General features: G+C 44.5%; 1 protein-coding gene across 1 annotated transcript in view; it reads right to left on the reverse strand.

The window, feature by feature from the left end:
- Positions 1 to 21,789, reverse strand: part of LOC139389871 (voltage-dependent N-type calcium channel subunit alpha-1B-like) — a 143,263-nt gene that overhangs the window by 58,549 nt on the left and 62,925 nt on the right. The window contains exon 8 of the mRNA XM_071136869.1: positions 145 to 260. Within this exon, the coding sequence (XP_070992970.1) occupies positions 145 to 260 (116 nt within the window). The remainder of the gene's footprint in view (positions 1 to 144; positions 261 to 21,789) is intronic.

Below are 21,789 nucleotides of genomic sequence, written 5' to 3' on the forward strand. Positions count from 1 at the left end.
CTGCATATAATATCAAATCATGTTTGCCTATAACTAAAACTTTAGCAAAAACTTGAGCAATATTGAAGTAAACTTTAAGAATTAAAGTAAAGGGGTATTAGGTCTTAAAATGAAAAAGGGAGAGGGAGTAGAGGGCATTCTGACCTGCCTTGCATATCCACTCCAGGTATCCAGTCAGCTCCCTCTCGATCTGCTGCTGCCTGCGAAGCTTCAGAAACTCCTGCCTCTTCTCCACACGCTCACGCTCCTTGGCAAACTCCCTGCAGGTACACACACACACATACTTATCGGACAAGCATGGGAGCACACACACAGTTTTAGCTACATATCAGAGCCTGGAACACTCATATGCTGACAGCAGTCTGCCTCCCAGCTGTGGACTTGGCTGTGGGTGAAGCTTTTTGGAGAGTATTTGCCCTGCAGAAAAACAATTGGGAAATCAAATGAGTGTCATTCATTTTAATCAGTGCTTGTTCCTAATGCAATGACATCATCAAACAGTCACTGGAAAAAAGCTGAAAGGAGCATGTGATGATTTTTGTAACCACATAAACCACCATCTGTTATTTAGCCAATTAAAGAGGCCCATTTCCATTCTTCTTTCCCATGAGTAACCTTGAAATAGATAGGCCTACTGCTGATTGGGCAAAGGTTGGAATGAATTACCAAGACAAAGAGGGGAGGTCTTACTCGTTAAACAAGTTGTTCACAATTTTTTTAAACCTACATTTGCGATTTCATTTGGTTTTGAGAAACTTACCAGCACAGCACAGCTGATAGGGGAAAACGCTCGAGTCACACAAAATGAAATATAACGTTGCGGATAAAGTTCAGAACTATACAATTTCATGTGTACAACATCTAAAGACCTGCATCAATATACTGAGAGCTTTGAAGTTTCTAAAAGGACGTATTTGGGTGTTTTTGGAGCCTTTGTTCATGTTTCTCCGGTGCCCCCATAGTGCAGAACGAGCAATGAGGAACTCTACTGCGGGTGGGATAAGTTTCCCAAAACCAAGTGAAATCCCTGAAAAAGTGTCTGGACCCTTCTATAACATGCCAATTACATAAACAATAGAGATTTCATTCTATAATAGCGAACCAATCCTTTAACTGCACTGTGAAGTCACAAACACAACACAACAGTCTGGATTGAGTCGTTGAGACTGAGGCTTTTATTTATCTTCCTCCTTCCACCCACATCTTCCATGTGTGTGTGGTACTAGCTGTTTAAGACCTGTTAACGAGAGAGGGAGTGACGGATGGGAGGGAGGGAGAGAGAGAGGAAGGGAGAGAGGAGGAGGAGAGAGAGAGAGATACAGAAAAAGAGAGAGAGCAAAAGAGAGAGACAGGGAGAGAGAGAAAGAGACCGAGAGAGAGAAAAATAAACCGACAGAGAGAAAGACAGAGAGAGAGAGGCAGATGGAGAGAAATGAGGGATCCCCTCCCTGAACAGTCCGCCCTCACAGCTCACTTGGTGAGAGTCAGGCAGTGATTGGTGTCTCTCCCACGCAGGGCAGAGGGAAGCTCCTTCCTGCATTGCAGTGGCTGTGTGTGTTTGTGTGTGCGTGTGTTTGTTTGTGTTTGGGAGGGCTGTGAGGGGGTGGTGTTAGCCAGGAATCCCAGCCCTGCCTGCTGCAGTTCCACAGCAGCCCCTCAGGCGGGGGAGTCAGTCGCTCCTCAGCACGCCACAAAGGCGCTTTATTGGCATGGGAAACGTGTTTACATTGCCAAAGGAAGTGAAATAAACAAAAGTGAAGAAACAAAACAGCATAAATAAAATAACATTTGAATTTAACAGTAGATATTGCACTCAAAAAGGTTTCAAAAGATAGACATTTCAAGTGTTCTATTATCAGCTATGTACATGCACAAATAGTTGTCGTAGGAATAGAAGGGGATGTAGGGGAAGATAAATAAACAGATAAATATTGGTGGTATTTACAATGTTGTTTGTTCTCCACTGGTTGCCCTTTTCTCATGGCAACGGGCTGTGACTGCACACTGCAGTACTTTGCCTAACAGATACAGGAGTTTATCAATGTTTGATTTGTTTTCAAATTATTCGTGGGTCTGTTTGATCTGTGGGAAATATGCATCTCTAATGTGGTCGTACATTTGGCAAGAGGTTAGGAAGTGCAGCTCAATTTCCACCTCATTTTGTGGGCAGTGGGCACATAGCCTGTCTTTCTATGGGGGCCTGTCTTAATAGCAAGGCTATGCTCACAGAGTCTGTACATAGTCAAGGATTTGCCACGGTGTACTCTCTGTTTAGGGCCAGATAGCATTCCAATTTGCTCTGTTTTTTAGTATAATCTTTCCAGTGATACAAATAGTTATCTTTTTGCTATCTCATCATTTGGTTGGATCTAATTGTGAACCGGCTGGCTGAGGGGACTCTTTCTAGGTTCATCTTTCTGTAGGCGAGGGCCTTGTGGTGAAATGTGTGGGCATTCCTTCCTTTTAGGTGGTTTAGGTGGCTCTTTTTCTGGATCTGGATTACTAGAGGGTATAGTCCTAATTTGGCTCTGCCTGCATTGTTTGGGGTTTTGCACTGTACACACAGTATATATTTGCAGAATTCTGCATGAAGTGTCTCAATGGGTGTTTTTTGAATTCTTCGTTGGTGAGCGGACCCCAGACCCCACAACCATAGAAGTATTTTTAGCCAGATCCTAATTGGGATGTTGAGTTGAATGTTTCTTTTGATGGCGTAGAAGACCCTTATTGCCTTGTCTCTTAGATTGTTCACAGTTGAAGTCGGAAGTTAACATACACTATAGCCAAATATATTTAAACTCAGTTTTTCACAATTCCTGACATTTAATCCTAGTAAAAATTCCCTGTCTTAGGTCAGTTAGGATCACCACTTTGCCATCGATTTTGTGAAGTGCACCAGTCCCTTCTGCAGCAAAGCACCCCTCCCACCTCCCCTAACAAGATGACGCTGCCACCCCCGTGCTTCACGGTTGGGATGGTGTTCTTCGGCTTGCAAGCATCCCCCTTTTTCCTCCAAACATAACAATGGTCATTATGGCCAAACAGTTCTATTTTTGTTGCATCAGACCAGAGGACATTTCTACAAAAAGTGGGATCTTTGTCCCCATGTGCAGTTGCAAACCGTAGTGTGGCTTTTTTATGACGGTTTTGGAGTAGTGGCTTCTTTCTTATTCCTTTTTTTCTTGGTCTTGGCTGATTTCTTTTGATTTTCCCATGATGTCAAGCAAAGAGGCAGTGAGTTTGAAGGTAGGCCTTGAAATACATCCACAGGTACACCTCCAATTAACTCAAATGATGTCAATTAGCCGATCAGAAGCTTCTAAAGCCATGACATCATTTTCTGGAATTTTCCAAGCTGTTTAAAGGCACAGTCAACTTAGTGCATGTAAACTTCTGACCCACTGGAATTGTGATACAGTGAATGACAAGTGAAATGATCTGTCTGTAAACAATTGTTGGAAGACTTACTTGTGTCATGCACAAAGTAGATGTCCTAACCGACTTGCCAAAACTATAGTTTGTTAACAAGAAATTAGTGGAGTGGTTGAAAAATGTGTTTTAATGACTCCAACCTAAGTGTATGTAAACTTCCGACTTCAACTGTACCTGTGGTGTTAATACTTACAACTCGGTAGGTATAATTCTTTGTGCTCTAGGGCAATCATGTCTAGATAGAATTTGTTTTTGTTGTCCTGGCTACTGGACCTGCTTTGGAATACCATTATTTTTGTCTTACTGAGATTCACTGTCAGGGCCCAAGTCTGACAGAATCTTTGCAGAAGGTCTGGGTGCTAATGTAGACCATCTTTGGTTGGGGACAGAAGCACCAGATCATCTGCAAACAGTAGACATTTGATTTCCGAATCCAGTAGGGTGAGGTCGGGTGTTCTAGTGCCCTCGCCAATTAATTGATATACACAGTATGTTGAAGAGGGTGGGGCTCAAACTGCATCCCTGTCTCATCCCACGGCCCTGAGGAAGGAAATCTGTGTGTTTATTGCCAATTTTAACTGCACACTTGCTGTTTGTGTACATTGATTTTATAATGTAATATGTTTTCCCCCCAACACTACTTTCCATCCATTTGTATAGCAGACCCTAATGCCAAATTGAGTCAAAAGCTTTTTTGAAAATCGACAAAGCATTGAAAATACTTTGCTTTTGTTCTGTTTGTTTGTCAATAAGGGTGTACAGGATGTATACGTGGTATGTCATATGGTATTTTGGTAAGAAGATAATTTGATGTTTTCTGGGGTTATTGTTTTTACTGAGGACATTTTTGGAATCTGTTGTTCATGATACTGTAGAGGATGTTTACGAGATTGCTGTTGAAGCCATAGTCCATAGTAATTATCTCTCTCTCTCTCTCTCACACACACACAGAGTGTAAGAGCTTACAGTTTTTCTCAATTGCTAAAACAATTTCTGAAACCTTGCTCCATTTCCTGAAAACACAAAACCTCATCTTCAAGCACTATTTACATAACCTCTGACTCCTCTTGCAAAATGAAACATTCGCCTCAAAACAGTTTTACTTGTGTTCAAAATCAAACACTGCTCTCAAATCATAAACAAAGTGATCAAAATGATATACACTCTCAAGCAGTCAGTAAACAATACACTGAAAAATAGAAAACACATTGTTCAAAACATACAATTCTCAGAGAGAAGTACATTTTTAATCTAAAAAAATATTCATATTTTTCCATCATTGTCTTTTGATGAACGAAAACATGTTCTATCATAGTAGCTCAAAATTGATCCGAAATTACTACTCTGCTTTGCAATTTTGGTTTTTGTTCTTCCTCCTCCTTGTACCCCTATTTTTACAGTACTGTACCCTGCATCTCACAAACTTGTCCTTTGTCTCTGTGATACTGTAATTCTTGTTCTTTGTTGATATGAACCTGCAACCACTCAAAATCTATTGAGCAGTACTGTTAATAAATGGGAAGCACAATGTTCAGGGCCATAATTTGTCCATTGTACAGTATACAGCCTACAATGCACTGTACTACAGTATCCATTCTCAGACTTTCTCCTTCCCACCTTCAACAACCTGTTTGCTCTCTGAACTGGCTTATATTGGTTGTGTCACATCATTTGAAACTGGTTAAATCAATTTTGAGTGGTTGTGTTCAAACAATGACATATGTTCTCTATTTGTATTTGATTGTTGCCACTTGTGTTTACCAGTATGGATGACATGTGCATTAGAGTGCAGAATGTGTTTTGAGAATGAGAATGTGTTTAGAGTTTTGCTGAAAAGTCTAAGTGAGATCTGCAAATTGTGTTTTACCATGTGAAATGGTTTAAGGTATTGACAACAGACTGCATAATTAGCTAAATGAGTCCAGGCAACTGAGAACTTTGTTCAGCCAGTGGGTTTTAGTGTTTTAGCAATTGAGAAAAACTGTAATGGAAGGCCTCCTGATGAGTGCTGTGTGGTGTACTAGGTTGTGCTCTAACTGCTATCGGGACATGAATGTATTACTTTTCAGAAAACAAATCCATTTCTCACTTGCTGTTCCGCCAAATGGCTTCAGGTGTCTCTGTGCTATCAATGTGGCATTATGGTCTTCTTTCAGTCTCTCTTTGATTTCAACCTTCTGCTTTCTTTCCCTTTCTTCTACATTTGACCTTTTTTCTATGGTGAAGGGTTAACACATCACTTGTTTATTGGTGCAACGATTTTCTTCTTCTTCTGCCTGACCAGTACTACGCTTCCTCCAGTAAGCACAGGGAGTTGGCTTAGGTCTATCGCCTGACTCCGCCAATCTCCCTGTGTGCCCCCCCCCAAAACATTTTTGGGGCTGCCTCTCGTGCCTGTTGCGCTTCCTTGTAAGTAAGCATTTGACCTGTATTCGCCGCATGTGACAAATAGAATTTGATTTAATTTCATTTGAATGAACAAGGTGGTTGTGTTGTTGTTGCCCGGCTAGTTGCGAGTGGGATTTTTGTGACTGTTTTGCAGATTTCACTTCTTTCGACCCAGTCGACAAGAGTAGTGGTGGCTAATCTGCCTCCATTTTGTTATGGTCGAACAGATAACAAGACGTTGGTTTGTTTTGGCAAGTTTGCAAGTGGTTCGCTCGGCTGGGTGCCAAGCGGAATCTGTTAAACATCTTGTCTCCTTTTGTAGGCAAGTGTTAATGCTTCTTAAAAACGCAGAAAAGCAGCTAAATGTACACGTCAAGGTTAAGCAGGAGGAGGGGTGGTACGCAGGGTTTGATAGCAAAGTTAGCTTGCAGTGTTCTGAGTGTGGGGACATAGGGTACAAAAAGATTGCGTGCCCATATTAAGGTCCAGAGAGAGGGAGTTTGTGGTAGTGCAGACAAATCAAATCAAATGTTATTTGTCACATGCGCCAAATACCAAATACCTTACGGTGAAATGCTTACTTATAAACCCTTAACCAACAATGCAATTTTCAGAAAAATAAGAGGTAAGATTCAATAACAAGGTTATATACAGGGTGTACCGGTACCGAGTCAATGCGCGGGGGTTCAGGCTAGTCGAGGTAATTGAGGTAATATATACATCTAGGGAGGGGTAAAGTGACAATGCATAGATAATATACAGCAAGTAGCAGTCTTAAGATTTGGGGGTAGAAGCTTAAGGAGCCTTTTGGACCTAGACTTGGCGCTCCGGCACCGCTTGCCATGCCGTAGCAGAGAGCACCGTTTATGACTAGGGTGACTGGACTCTTTTAGGATCAAAAAGGCTTTTTAGGGTCTTCCTCTGACACCGAATGGTATAAAGGTACTGGATATCAGGAAACTTGGCCCCAGTGATGTACTGGGCCATATGCACTACCCTCTGTAGCACCTTGCAGTCGGATACCGAGCAGTTTCCATAGCAGGCGGTGATTCAACCAACCAGAATGCTCTCAATGGTGCAGCTGCATAACTTTGAGGATCTGAGGACCCATGCCAAATCTTTTCAGTCTCCGGAGGGGGAATAAGCGTTGTCATGCCATACTCAGTGCATACTTTGAATACACGTCCTGCCAATCTGTCTGGCCCTGCTGTCTAGTGAATGTTGACCTCTTTAAAGGTCTTACTCACATCGGTTACAGAGATCGTGATCACACAGTCGTCCGGAGCGGCTGGTGCTCTCATGCATGCTTCAGTGTTGCTTGCCTTGAAGCTCGCATACAAGTAATTTAGGTCGTCTGGTAGGCTCGTGTCACTTGGCTGCTTATGGCTGGGCTTCTCTTTGTAGATCGTAATAGTTTGCAAGCCCTGCCACATCCGACGAGCATCAGAGCCGGTGGAGTAGGATTCCATCTTAGTCCTGTATTGACGCTTTGCCTGTTTGATGGTTCATCGGAGGGCATTTCTCATAAGCGTCCGGGTAGAGTCCCACTCCTTGAAAGCGTCAGCTCTACCCTTTAGCTCAGTGCAGATGTTTCCTGTAATTCATGGAACCTGGTTGGGGTATGTACGTATGGTCACCGTGGGGACGACATCATCAATGCACTTATTGATGAAGCCGATGACTGATGTAGTATGCTCCTCAATGCCATTGGTTGAATCCCGAAACATATTCCAGTCCATGCTGTTAAAGCAGTACTGTAGCTTACAGTGGTTCCTTCTTTAAAAGTTGCGTCATGCTGCAGCACACCTTGAGGGCTGCTGCAGCATTCTGTGGCACGTTATCTAATTGTCAGCTATTTTTTTTGTTAATGCAAGTTAGTGCTAGTTTGACCACCAGAGGGCATCTTTGAGAAGCATTTGATAGTCTTCCATATTGGCATTACCAGAGAATTGAAAAGCTTTTTTGTAATAACATAGTATATGGGATTGATTTTAAGAAATTTGGTTTCATTAATTTGATTAATATTATGGTATTTCTATTCTGAGATAAAAAATAAAAAAAGGAACCCGCAGGGTTTCCGTTAGGATAGGATGGAAAATATGGCGCTGTACAACGTGACGCCCGGGAGTAGGCTACAGCATAAGAGGATTGGAGGATTCTAAATGGTTTGCCTTCATTAGACAACCTTGTTCAAATATTTCTGTAAATCAGTTATATTTATTCCCATAGTAAATCATTATGGATCCATAACTAAATAAACATCAGCATTTTGAAAGAGTATTTTTATCATTATTTTATTAACAAAAGCATAAAGATGCTGATGAAGAAATACAGTAAATGCTTTTACATTTTATCAATAACAAAGCATTTAAAGCATTTTAAAGATATAAGCCACCTGCATTTGTTTATTAGGCTACCGTGCCGTCTGACAAGTAAACATAGCCTACAGTACATACTGTAGTAAACATGGGAAAGTACCTAATTCCTTACATAAGGGAGAGCAGGCCATGTCGAGACTTTCTCGGTGACCTCAAGTACTCATTAACTCTGTCTTTAATGCATTTTCAGGTTGCATCAGTCATGGACGGAAACTCCTGAGACACCGTATTAATGATGAACACCTGCAGGTTCACTGGTAAGCCACATTTTCCTCGGGATCCATCCCAGTTTGTATTCTGTGCCCACTAGTGGTATCTCTCTTCGGTTACACATCCTTAGAATAGCAGAACAGCATAACGGTCTGGGCGGCCCTTGCTCTGCCTGGTGAACAGTTGGTCAAGTTCTGTTGTCAGAAGAGGAATGGAAATGTCAGGGTGAACCAACAACCTGACGAACCCACCAGGCATGTTGACTCTGCCTGTCAGAGGTGGAATTCCAGAGCTCACAGGTGTGCCTGGCATTGATTATGACTCCATCTCGTTCCTCGCCCTTTTGAACGTGTCATTCTCCACCTGACTCTCCGCCAATGCCGCCTGACTCTCCACATCTCGAAAAACAAGGAAAATGAACAGGTACAGTAGGCGACAATACTGTAAAGTAGGCCTAATAATGCTAAAAATAATGCTTCAATAAATTGAGTGCTGGTCTTTACTGTATTCTGCTAATTTTTACATTGTATTTCAACGTAAAGTACTAAAATGTAGTTTAAATAAACATCAACATTTGAGTGTCTTTTTTTGTTATTTTATTGTTATTTTATTAACGCAAGCATGAAGATGTTGATGAAGAAATACAGTACTGCTGTTTCGAGTTAGAAATGTAACACTTAAGCATTTAATACATTGCAAGTTAAAATGAAGATTATTGTTGAAATGAATTGCTCGACTGGTGTAGGTTTTGTTGGTGTGCTGTTGGTGTGCAACACTTGCATAACAAGATAGCTATATTTTCAGCACCAGCCACTGTTTACCTCCTATTGATTGCGCTGCAGTTTCCGGCAGTTGTTTTTTTATTTAACTAAAAAATCTTATTTTCCAATGACGGCCTACCCCGGCCAAACCCGGATGACGCTGGGTCAATTGTACGCCGCCCTATGGCACTCCCAATCACGGTCAGATGTGATATAGCCTGGTTCCTCTCTAGGTTTCTTCCTAGGTTTTGGCCTTTCTAGGGAGTTTTTCCTAGCCACCGTGCTTCTACACCTGCATTGCTTGCTGTTTGGGGTTTTAGGCTGGGTTTCTGTGCAGCACTTTGAGATATCAGCTGATGTACGAAGGGCTATATAAATACATTTGATTTGATTTGATATACTGTAGCCTGTATTCGAAACAGGGACTGTAGTAAAGCCTCTTGCACTGAGATGCAGTGCCTAAGACTGCTGTGCCACTCGGGAGCCATGACCAATATACACCCTCCCCCCCAACTTGCCGATGCACGGAAAACCCAGCCAACTGTATTATCTATGTCGTCATTCAGCCACGACTCGTGAAACACAAGATATTACAGTTCTTAACGTCCCGTTGGTAGGATAGTCTCGAACAGAGCTCATCCAGTGATTGCACGTTGGCCAATAAGACGGATGGTAGAGGCAGGTTACCCACTCGCCGACAAATTCTCACAAAGCACCCGGATCTGCGTCCCCTGTATCGGCATCTCCTCTTCATGCGATTGACAGGGATTTGGGCCTGGTCCGGTAGCAGCTGTAAATCCTTTGCGTCTGACTCGTTAAAGAAAACATCTTTGCCCAGTTCGAGGTGAATAATCGCTGTTCTGATATCCAGAAGCTTTTTTCGGTCTTAAGAGAAGGTAGCAGAAACATTATGTACAAAATAAGTTACAAACAACGCGAAAAAACACACAAAACAGCACAATTGGTTAAGAGCCCGTAAACGGCAGCCATTCCTTCTGGAATCAGGCGACACCGTTGGCTAGTACGCATCAGGCAGAGGCTGGGGTTAGCTCTGCTATGGGGCGGGCTACTGGATGGGGTACCGGGGGAGAGGAGAATAGAGCAGGGCCAAGTAGTGGTGCGCAGGCCGCGTAGGAAGACAGGGGGTGGGAGCTAGTGGGTTGGTGGAGGTGAGTGTGGTTGCAGCTGGGCAACATGAGCAGAGGCAGGTTTCTGTAGTAACGGAGACTCCGGTGGTGGGTAGGAGGTGAGTACTGGGTCTGAGGCGAACGGTAAGCAAGCTGGTGGGGCTAAGGAGAAGAAAAAGGTGGAGAAGAAAAGAGTTGAAAAAAGAGTGGCTGGGCAAAAGCTAGGTGGGCTCATCCCAGGAAATAATTCCCATCATTGGGGAGGATGCACTGATCAGGTGGTAAGTGCTGGAGTGGCAGACGGGGGAGAAGGAGGACGAGCGGGATGAGTTGGCGGGAGAGGAGGACGAGGAGGCCTCGTATTCAGACGGCTCATTGGAACTTGAGCCGACAGCCAGCCAGGTGAAGGGCCCATTATATATGGTGAGAGAACTTTCTAGGTTGAAGACTAAAGGGATGGAGACAAAAGAGAAACAGAAGGTTCCTCTGGTGTCTTATTTTCCTGATCCTGGAAGGTTTGTAAGGTCAGTACAACACACAATGAAGAATGAGGGGTTTAGTGTCCTCTCATCCAGGATGTGGTATAGGCTGAGGAAATGGTTCACAGGGGTGCGTCTTCAGAATCTGCTTAAATGGATAGTTCTTTTCTGGCACGGCGGCTTCATGGGCTCCTCTACTGGTTTCTGATTTTGTTGTTTTCCATACCACCTGTTATGGAGCTTTTAAGGTTAGGCTCCCTTATCATGAATGGTGGCTGTGGGTTGTGATTAATGGACTGGATCGGGGGGCCTGGTAGAAGGGGGCGGAGGTGCTGAACCATGGCCCAAACCTTAGTGCTGGTGTAGCAGTGTTTTTCCCCCTGGCCTGAGTGTCAACATTCTTCTTTAAAGGTGTTGTGTAAGGGTAGGCTGTTAGTATATGTGGGTGAAGGTGGATGAGGTAGGGTGAGTACAGCTCGTCAGCTATTGAGGGCCTCCATTCGCTCACTTGGGTTTTCAGACCATCACACTGCCATGGCTCAGTTCTCTGTTTCACCAGGGCCCGGTGTAAAGCTCTTACAAGATTACACAGTATACAGCTTTGGGGGAGCTTCAGCGTAGCATAAGTGAGGTGGAGGCTGAGCTGGTGGGGCAGGGTATGTTGGGGCTGCAAAATAATCTGAATTATGCAGGGACCTAGGGTCTTTTTTCAGATTAAAGCAAAAAGGGCACTTGTAAGAGCTAGATTTTCCATGTTGAGGAAATGGATGCTCCCAGCTCTTTATTTTTTGGTTTGGAAAAACAGAGTGGGGAAACCAAGAAAATCCATTGTTTACGTTTGTCTGATGGGCAAGTCACTTCTGTTGTGGGGGAGATGCGGGAGCAGGTTGTGGAGTTCTTCTCTGATTTGTATAGGGAAGAACTCCTGTGTGTTCTCAGGTTCTGCTCACTACTAGAGGTGCGTGGGTAAAATCACTGAGGAAGCCAGAGGAAAAAAAGCCATATTACAACATATACAGTGCCTTGCGAAAGTATTCGGCCCCCTTGAACTTTGCGACCTTTTGCCACATTTCAGGCTTCAAACATAAAGATATAAAACTGTATTTTTTTGTGAAGAATCAACAACAAGTGGGACACAATCATGAAGTGGAACGACATTTATTGGATATTTCAAACTTTTTTAACAAATCAAAAACTGAAAAATTGGGAGTGCAAAATTATTCAGCCCCTTTACTTTCAGTGCAGCAAACTCTCTCCAGAAGTTCAGTGAGGATCTCTGAATGATCCAATGTTGACCTAAATGACTAATGATGATAAATACAATCCACCTGTGTGTAATCAAGTCTCCGTATAAATGCACCTACACTGTGATAGTCTCAGAGGTCCGTTAAAAGCGCAGAGAGCATCATGAAGAACAAGGAACACACCAGGCAGGTCCGAGATACTGTTGTGAAGAAGTTTAAAGCCGGATTTGGATACAAAAAGATTTCCCAAGCTTTAAACATCCCAAGGAGCACTGTGCAAGCGATAATATTGAAATGGAAGGAGTATCAGACCACTGCAAATCTACCAAGACCTGGCCGTCCCTCTAAACTTTCAGCTCATCCAAGGAGAAGACTGATCAGAGATGCAGCCAAGAGGCCCATGATCACTCTGGATGAACTGCAGAGATCTACAGCTGAGGTGGGAGACTCTGTCCATAGGACAACAATCAGTCGTATATTGCACAAATCTGGCCTTTATGGAAGAGTGGCAAGAAGAAAGCCATTTCTTAAAGATATCCATAAAAAGTGTCGTTTAAAGTTTGCCACAAGCCACCTGGGAGACACACCAAACATGTGGAAGAAGGTGCTCTGGTCAGATGAAACCAAAATTGAACTTTTTGGCAACAATGCAAAACGTTATGTTTGGCATAAAAGCAACACAGCTCATCACCCTGAACACACCATCCCCACTGTCAAACATGGTGGTGGCAGCATCATGGTTTGGGCCTGCTTTTCTTCAGCAGGGACAGGGAAGATGGTGATGTTGTCCTAGGCTAGCTGGCTAAAACACTTGCTCGCTAGCCTTACTTCCATTCATGAACAATGTTAGCTAGTTAATATTAGCCTTCTACATCTAGCTACATATTGAACTTCCATCCTCTCAGGCCAGGGGCACAATATATTAATTAATGGTTGAATCAGAATCACCTTTATAATCATTGGCCAGTACAGAGAATTAATGAAACCACAAGTACAAATCTGTATCTCCATCCATGGCTAATTTAGGAAAGGGACAATTTTAGCTAACTAACTAGGCCACAGAGGACAACAACACAACCACATGCAACAATTCAAGTTGTTTCAGTCAATGATGTATGCTCTCCATGCGATTTGATGGGAGTGACGCCAAATCCAAACTGGCTTCCCTTGACACTTTTTATTGGTGCACCAGGACCATTCACAGTTGAGCTCACTCAGTTCAGCTCAAAGCTGATTGGCTATTGTTTTATACTTTTTTATCAAGAAAGGCCAAATGCTCACTGGCTTCCCTTGCATTCAATGCTACGGGCGGCAAAAATGTCATACTCTTTTGGACCAGACAGTATCAGATAGATGGCCTACACATAGAGACAGATGGGCACTGTTTTGCTCGCTCAGATGCATTCTCCAGTGAGATTCACTTCCCTCTCCATCCAGCCTCTCAATGTGACGTCATTAGGCCTGGCTCGCAATTGGTGTTCCAATTCATCCCAAAGGTGGTCGATAGGGTTGAAGTCAGGGCTCTGTGTAGGCTAGTCAAGTTCTTCCACACCAATCTTGACAAACCACTTCTGTATGGACCTCGCTTTGTGCAAGGGGGCATTGTCATGCTGAAACAGGAAAAGGCCTTCCCCAAACTGCTGCCACAAAGAATGTCATCGTATGCTGTAGCATTAAGATTTCCCTTCACTGGAACTAAGGAGCCTAGCCTGAACCATGGAAAACAGCCCCAGGCCATTATTCCTCATCCAAAAAAACTTTACAACTGGCGCTATGCATTGGGGCAGGAAGCGTTCTCCTGGAATCCGCCAAACCCAGATTCGTCCATCGGACTGCTAGGTGGTGAAGCGTGATTCATCACTCCAGAGAACGCATTTCCACTGCTCCAGAGTCCAATGGCGGCAAGCTTTACACCACTCCAGCCGATGCTTGGCATTGTGCATGGTGATATTAGGCTTGTGTGCGGCTGCTCGGCCAAGGAAACCCATTTCATGAAGCTCCTGACAAACAGTTATTGTGCTGACGTTGCTTCCAGAGGCAGTTTGGAACTCGGTAGTGAGTGTTGCAGATGATTTTTACACGCTACAGGCTTCAGCACTCGGCGGTCCGGTTCTGTGAGCTTGTGTGGCCTACCACTTCGCGGCTGAGCCGTTGTTGCTCCTAGATGTTTCCACTTCACAATTACAGCACTTACAGTTCACTGGGGCAGCTCTAGCAGGGCAGAACTTTTACTAACTGACTTGTTGGCATCCTAAGACGGTGCCACATTGAAAGTCACTGAGCTCTTCTGTACGGGCCATTCAACTGCCAATGTTTGTCTATGGAGATTGCAAGGCGGTGTGCTTGATTTATACACCTATCAGCAACGGGTATGGGTGAAATAGCCGAATCCACTAATTTGAAGGGTTGTCCACATACTTTCAGCCACGTACTGTACATTCAGCCTCTTGCGAATTGTAGGAGATTATGAAACACAGAGAATTTTACGTACATTTCTTTATTGGTCAATCTTTGGGGAAAGCCTGGCTTCTCTTGGCATCCATGAATACATGCCACTGCTGCTCACAGACCTTCCCAAACGCTCTCTGTCGCAGAGATATGAAATGGACATTTCCCTGGCCTTTCACAAACTCTTGGCTTCCGTCTCTCAGATAGCCCCCGGCTGTGCCCAAGGGGTCGACGGTCTGCCAGTGGATTTATATAAAAATTGATTGGACAGGACTTGTTTTGCGTGTTACGTGAGTGCGTGGGGGAGCTGCCGCTAAGCTGTAGACGGACTTGAGAGACTTAAAGAACTGGAGGCCTGTGGCATTGCTCTGTGTGGACTATAAGGTCTTTGCCAAGGTCCTCGCTAACAGACCCAAGTCGTACCTGGACTCTATTGTACACAAGGACCAAACGTACTGTGTACCAGGATGCTCAATCACAGACAGTCTGTTCATAATTAGGGACATGCTGGACCTGTCAAGGCTTTCAAATGTGAACGTTCGACTAGTTTACTTGGACCAGGAGGAAGCCTTTGATAGGGTGGACCATGAATATCTGTTCAATGTGTTGTTTTGTTTTGGTTGTGGGGATAATTTTGTGGCCTGTGTTAAAATGATGCATGCCAGGGTTCTTGTATGGTTAAGGTGGGGGAGGGCTCAGTAGGCCAGTCTGGGTAGGGTGGGGCATTTGCCAGGGATGCCCTCTGTCGGGGCAGCTATACACTCTATACAAGCGGTCCTGTCGAGGCTGACGAATTTTAAGTGACTCCTCTCCCAAGTGTGCTATAGAGGGAGGGTGCTGATCAACAACTTGGCGGCATCCTCCCTATCCTCCCTATGGCATTGGTAGGGGGCATCATGGTTGAGGGCGACAGTGCAGTACCTGCCTGTCCAGGAGGGGGGACAAGGCCTCGTGGACCTGGAGAGCATGGTGGCAGTGTTCTGTCTCAAAGCGGTGCAGATGCCTCTGGGCTGGAGGGGTCCAGCTGGAGGGAACCAGCATGTGCTCTGTTGAGAAGGGCTGGCAGTTTGGGGCTGGATCGGCAGCTTTTCCTCATGCAGCCGGAGAGATTCAACACAGCAGGGGTCTCTGATTTCTATGCTGCAGTACTGAGGGCCTGGCAGCTGCAGAGGCCCACACGAGACAGGGGTGTGGCACCTGGGCCGAGGGAGGAGCACATCTTCCACAACCCACTGATCCCTTTGATGTCCGCTCATTCAGCCACAGGGGGGGTTAATCAAGAGACTAGCAGACTTGCGGCTGCCAGGGGGTGGAAAACTCCCCAAGAGAAAGCTAGCCAACTTTAGCCAGTTAGCTTTGGGTGCTTGGTTGGGACAAGCATGCATTTTTGGCAGGCAAGCTGCAAAAGGACGAGTAAGTTACAAATCTCCATCGTTTATCAGTGCAATTGTAATGGCCAACTAGCTGAAATAGTTTGAGAGGGTTTATCTAATGTTCCTTCGTTAGATGTTAGATCATCCTTCTCTGGCTAGCATTCGTTGTTGATCTTGCATAACTGAGGGATTAGGTTTGATCAATAGGACTGTACATTTCCCAAATGTAAGAGGACTCCCAAGTGGTGTTTACATATTTGCAGAAATATTCAGGTGTATTTTGTGACTTTTGATGAATGTGTTCTAATGATCTGAAGTCACACTGTTGCAACTGCCTGTAAACACACAGTCCAGTTCAAAGTGAGTGATGGCAGGCCTGTGTGCAAATGGCTTGTTTGCATAAAGGCTATACATATTGTAGCTCTGATTGGCAATGGCGCAGCGGTCTGCATAGACTCTGGTCCTGGATGAGACATACAGTGGGGCAAAAAAGTATTTAGTCAGCCACCAATTGTGCAAGTTCTCCCACTTAAAAAGATGAGAGAGGCCTGTGATTTTCATCATAGGTACACTTCAACTATGACAGACAAAATGAGAGAAAAATAATCCAGAAAATCACATTGTAGGATTTTTAATGAATTAATTTGCCAATTATGGTGGAAAATAAGTATTTGGTCACCTACAAACAAGCAAGATTTCTGTCTCTCACAGACCTGTAACTTCTTCTTTAAGAGGCTCCACTGTCCTCCACTCGTTACCTGTATTAATGGCACCTGTTTGAACTTGTTTTCAGTATAAAAGACACCTGTCCACAACCTCAAACAGTCACACTCCAAACTCCACTATGGCCAAGACCAAAGAGCTGTCAAAGGACACCAGAAACAAAATTGTAGACCTGCACCAGGCTGGGAAGACTGAATCTGCAATAGGTAAGCAGCTTGATTTGAAGAAATCAACTATGGGAGCAATTATTAGGAAATTAGGAAGACATACAAGACCACTGATAATCTCCCTCGATCTGGGGCTCCACGCAAGATCTCACCCCGTGGGGTCAAAATGATCACAAGAACGGTGAGCAAAAATCCCAGAACCACACGGGGGGACCTAGTGAATGACCTGCAGAGAGCTGGCACCAAAGTAACAAAGCCTACCATCAGTAACACACTACGCCGCCAGGGACTCAAATCCTGCAGTGCCAGACGTGTCCCCCTGCTTAAGCCAGTACATGTCCAGGCCCGTCTGAAGTTTGCAAGAGAGCATTTGGATGATCCAGAAGAAGATTGGGAGAATGTCATATGGTCAGATGAAACCAAAATATAACTTTTTGGTAAAAACTCAACTCGTCGTGTTTGGAGGACAAAGAATGCTGAGTTGCATCCAAAGAACACCATACCTACTGTGAAGCATGGGGGTGGAAACATCATGCTTTGGGGCTGTTTTTCTGCAAAGGGACCAGGACGACTGATCCGTGTAAAGGAAAGAATGAATGGGGCCATGTATCGTGAGATTTTGAGTGAAAACCTCCTTCCATCAGCAAGGGCATTGAAGATGAAACGTGGCTGGGTCTTTCAGCATGACAATGATCCCAAACACACTGCCCGGGGCAACAAAGGAGTGGCTTCGTAAGAAGCATTTCAAGGTCCTGGAGTGGCATAGCCAGTCTCCAGATCTCAACCCCATAGAAAATCTTTGGAGGGAGTTGAAAGTCCGTGTTGCCCAGCAACAGCCCCAAAACATCTCTGCTCTAGAGGAGATCTGCATGGAGGAATGGGCCAAAATACCAGCAATACCAGCAACAGTGTGTGAAAACCTTGTGAAGACATACAGAAAACGTTTGACCTCTGTCATTGCCAACAAAGGGTATATAACAAAGTATTGAGATAAACTTTTGTTATTGACCAAATACTTATTTTCCACCATAATTTGCAAATTAATTCATTAAAAATGTTACAATGTGATTTTCTGGATTTTTTTTCTCAATTTGTATGTCATAGTTGAAGTGTACCTATGACGAAAATCACAGGCCTCTCTCATCTTTTTAAGTGGGAGAACTTGCACAATTGGTGGCTGACTAAATACTTTTTTGCCCCACTATGTTTTTATTATGTTTTATTTACTGAAGTGTCTATTAATTGTCCAAACGCACGGCCGCTTTCCCACTCTAAATTGCTAATGAATTTTCACAAGTGCCTTAGTATACTTAATTCCCAAACATTCTAAGAATTTATGAAAACGTGAAAATGGCCATATATAAGTGCTCGCTTGTCAGATTCTTTATTTTTTTTAAAGTGTCATATTCTTCCTGGGGTCTATATGAACAGATTTCATAAAGATTTCATATTGCTAAAATGCTGTCAGTTCCACTTTAAGTATACATGTCTTTTTTTAAATGCATACTGCGTCCAGCTCATTGCAAAGTGGTGTGTGACGCACTGATGAAGACTGCTTTCCGTTGTCTATGCATTTGCTGTTTGAGATGTCTGACAGATTTTCCGCTCAAAGGCTCTGTATATGTATGCTGTAGCCGTTTGATAAGATACATAACGAATATACTGTACACGCGGGCCAATTGAATTCCACGGAATTATGTAAATTAACCTATAGACCGATAAGCATGACCAGTCAAATGTATTTACATCGGCTGGTATTTCCATCAATGAAAAAGCAAAAAAGTATTATTTCGCAATGGCATTTTTTGTTCTTTCCTGTTGCCAATTTTATTTATCTGCGTTTTACATTTTTTAATCGGCCAAAAGCCGGCTATTATCGGCTAATGTAAACCCTGACACACACACTGCTCAGAGCTGGGGTACTATGCTTGAAAATTTTAAATTGAGCCATTCAAATGTGAAAGCTGTAGCCTACACATGCCACACAATATAAACAACAAGATCTGAACATGAGTCAGAGGTCAAGGTTGAGACTGAGTGGTACAGTATGTATATATATATTCAATTACAGTACAGATAGTAGTGGTGAAGCTACAGGACACAGCATGGGCCTCTACCTGACTGACTGACAGAAATGACCCTGCTGGGAAGGATCTGAAAGAACTGACCTTCTACTCCACACAGGGGAAAGGAGGGAGGAGATAAAAAGAAAGGGAGAGGGAGAGAAGCGAGAGAGAGATAAAAAGGCAGGGTGGTGCCTCAAGCTGGGCTGTCTGTGGCACTTCCGCTGGCCTACTGAAATCCCTCACAGAGTGACCTGATGGGGTGATCTGGGGGTGGAGGGTAGGATGAAGGGCAGGAGGGCAAGCGGCATTAGGAGTGGTGATGGGATAAAATATGAGCCTTGCTACCCCCGCATGCTGCCTCTGACCGCTGCCCCTGGAGTTGTGGCCTCTAAACCCTGTGTGTGGCTGCAGCCTGCAGCTCTGGCCCTCTCCAGGACAGACAGTGCCCTTTAGAATGTGACACAGCCCCGCCACAGTGTATCAGTGACCTTTCACCCTCCTGAGCACAGTAAACACAGCTGACAGAGGAAGAATCTCAATTGCATACTCCTCGCGTCCTCTCTCCTTGCCTTCTTCTTATAACCCATTGGAGGAGAAGGATGGCGGGGAGGGACCTCTGGCTTTATCAGCCAATGGGTTTTGCGAAAGAGGCGAGGAGAGAGGACGCGAGGAGTATGCAATTAAGATTCTCCCAGGGTCTAGCGAGACTAGAGAGAGCAGAGCAGGCCCAGAGCATGGCTAGGGTTGGGCCAGGGATAACAGGAGACTAGGGAATGCTTTGAGCTGTTTGAAGTAGGATAAAGGAACACAGAGAGAACAGATAAAGAGGGATACAGTATAAGGCCCTCAAGGCAGACGATGGACACGTCGACCAAAACAGACACAACAAGCACAATCAGACTTTGCAGCTTGTAATTTCTCAAATATGTATATCATTTATCATTTCTGTGGCCATCATGAGGATACGCAATTAACTGTCACAGAATGAAGCAGTGTCTCGTGACATTAAGTAGCTCAATGCAACTTGTTAGGATTATGCATTATGCAAATACTCTCCTAAGAGAAATGTCTTTGAGGGAGTCTCACCTTGAGCATAAAAGTGTGGCTAAATGAATGGATGTCACACTGCGAGACGAGAGGAGAATTATTAACTTATCATCAAGGGCAGAGACACTAGTGCAACTGAGAACCAGAATGTTTTATACAAATGAACAGCCTCACCTAAAAACAGCAGTCAACCTTACCGTCTGTAAATCTATATGGGTGAGGTTTTCTACATAACCCCCCCCCCCCCCCCCCCGGAAAAACGACAATGAAGGACGGGAAAATAAGATCTGAGAGAAAGCAGAAGGTTGAAATCAAAGAGCGACTGAAAGAAGAGCATAATGCCACATTGATAGCACAGAGAGACCTGAAGCCATTTGGTGGAACAGCAAGTGAGAATTAGATTTGTTTTCTGAGAAGTAATAAATTCATGTCCCGATAGCAGCTAGACCACAACCTAGTACACCACACAGCACTCATCAGGAGGCCTTCCATTACAGTTTTTCTTAAGCTCTGCCACTGTGTATGTGAGAGAGAGAGAGAGAGAGAGAGAGAGAGAGAGAGAGAGAGAGAGAGAGAGAGAGAGAGAGAGAGTGACAACATGCCCTGTGGCTTCAAAACAATTAACGGAGAAAAAATATCTAAATTCCAAATATGATGATATAGGGATGATATAGGGATACCTGTGGGAGCAACATCCTTCAGTCCAGGGGATGCCATACTGTAGTGTAAGGACAGTAAATGTTGGAAACCAATTTAACACGAGCAATAAAAGCCCTGCCTCATTTCCCTTGACAGTAATTAGAACAGGGTGCTACATTCAGACAACAGTTGTGATACTGTCTTTTCAGGACAGCGGGTATTCTGCCTCCAGCTTTGACCTGGTTTACTATGCTGTGTAGTGAATCTTAATGAGGGAGTCTAATACAGCTAACACTAATGAGCTCTGTACTGTTCTGTACTGTACTGTCTGTTTGAAAACAGTCCAGGTCAAATCAGGTCACTCCCAAGACAATGTGTTATGGTGAGTGAATGAGGACCCAAAAGCGAACTAACTTAAACAGAGCTTCTTTAATAACCAAACATAGGTAGGCTCAGATAGACCGGCAGATTCCGACAGGACAGGACAAGGTTACAGCAAACATGACGATAGTCTGGCTCAGGCATGAAACACAACAAACAAGAATCCGACAAGGACAGGAACAGAAACAGAGAGAGATATAGGGACCTAATCAGAGGGAAAAAGGGAACAGGTGGGAAACGGGGTGAATGGGTAGTTAGAGGAGACAAGGAACAGCTGGGGGAAAGCGGGGGAGAAAAGGTAACCTAACAACGACCAGCAGAGGGAGACAGGGTGAAGGGAAAGGACAGAGACAAGACACAACATGACAGTACATGACAGTACCCCCCCACTCACCGAGCGCCTCCTGGCGCACTCGAGGAGGAAACCTGGCGGCAACGGAGGAAATCCTCGATCAGCGCACGGTCCAGCACGTCCCGAGAGGGAACCCAACTCCTCTCCTCAGGACCGTACCCCTCCCAATCTACGAGGTACTGGTGACCACGGCCCCGAGGACGCATGTCCAAAATTCTACGGACCCTGTAGATGGGTGCGCCCTCGACAAGGATGGGGGGGGGGGGGGGAAGACGAGCGGGGGCGCGAAGGACGGGCTTGATGCAGGAGACATGGAAGACCGGGTGGACGCGACGAAGGTATCGCGGAAGAAGAAGTCGAACTGCGACAGGATTAATGACCCGAGAAATACGGAACGGACCAATGAACCGTGGGGTCAACTTGCGAGAAGCCGTCTTAAGGGGAAGGTTCTGAGTGGAGAGCCAAACTCTCTGACCGCGACAATATCTAGGACTCTTAGTTCTACGCTTATTAGCAGCCCTCACAGTCTGCGTCCTATAACGGCAAAGTGCAGACCTGACCCTCTTCCAGGTGC

This window comes from Oncorhynchus clarkii, chromosome 30 (assembly GCF_045791955.1).
Source record: "Oncorhynchus clarkii lewisi isolate Uvic-CL-2024 chromosome 30, UVic_Ocla_1.0, whole genome shotgun sequence".
NCBI lineage: Eukaryota > Metazoa > Chordata > Actinopteri > Salmoniformes > Salmonidae > Oncorhynchus > Oncorhynchus clarkii.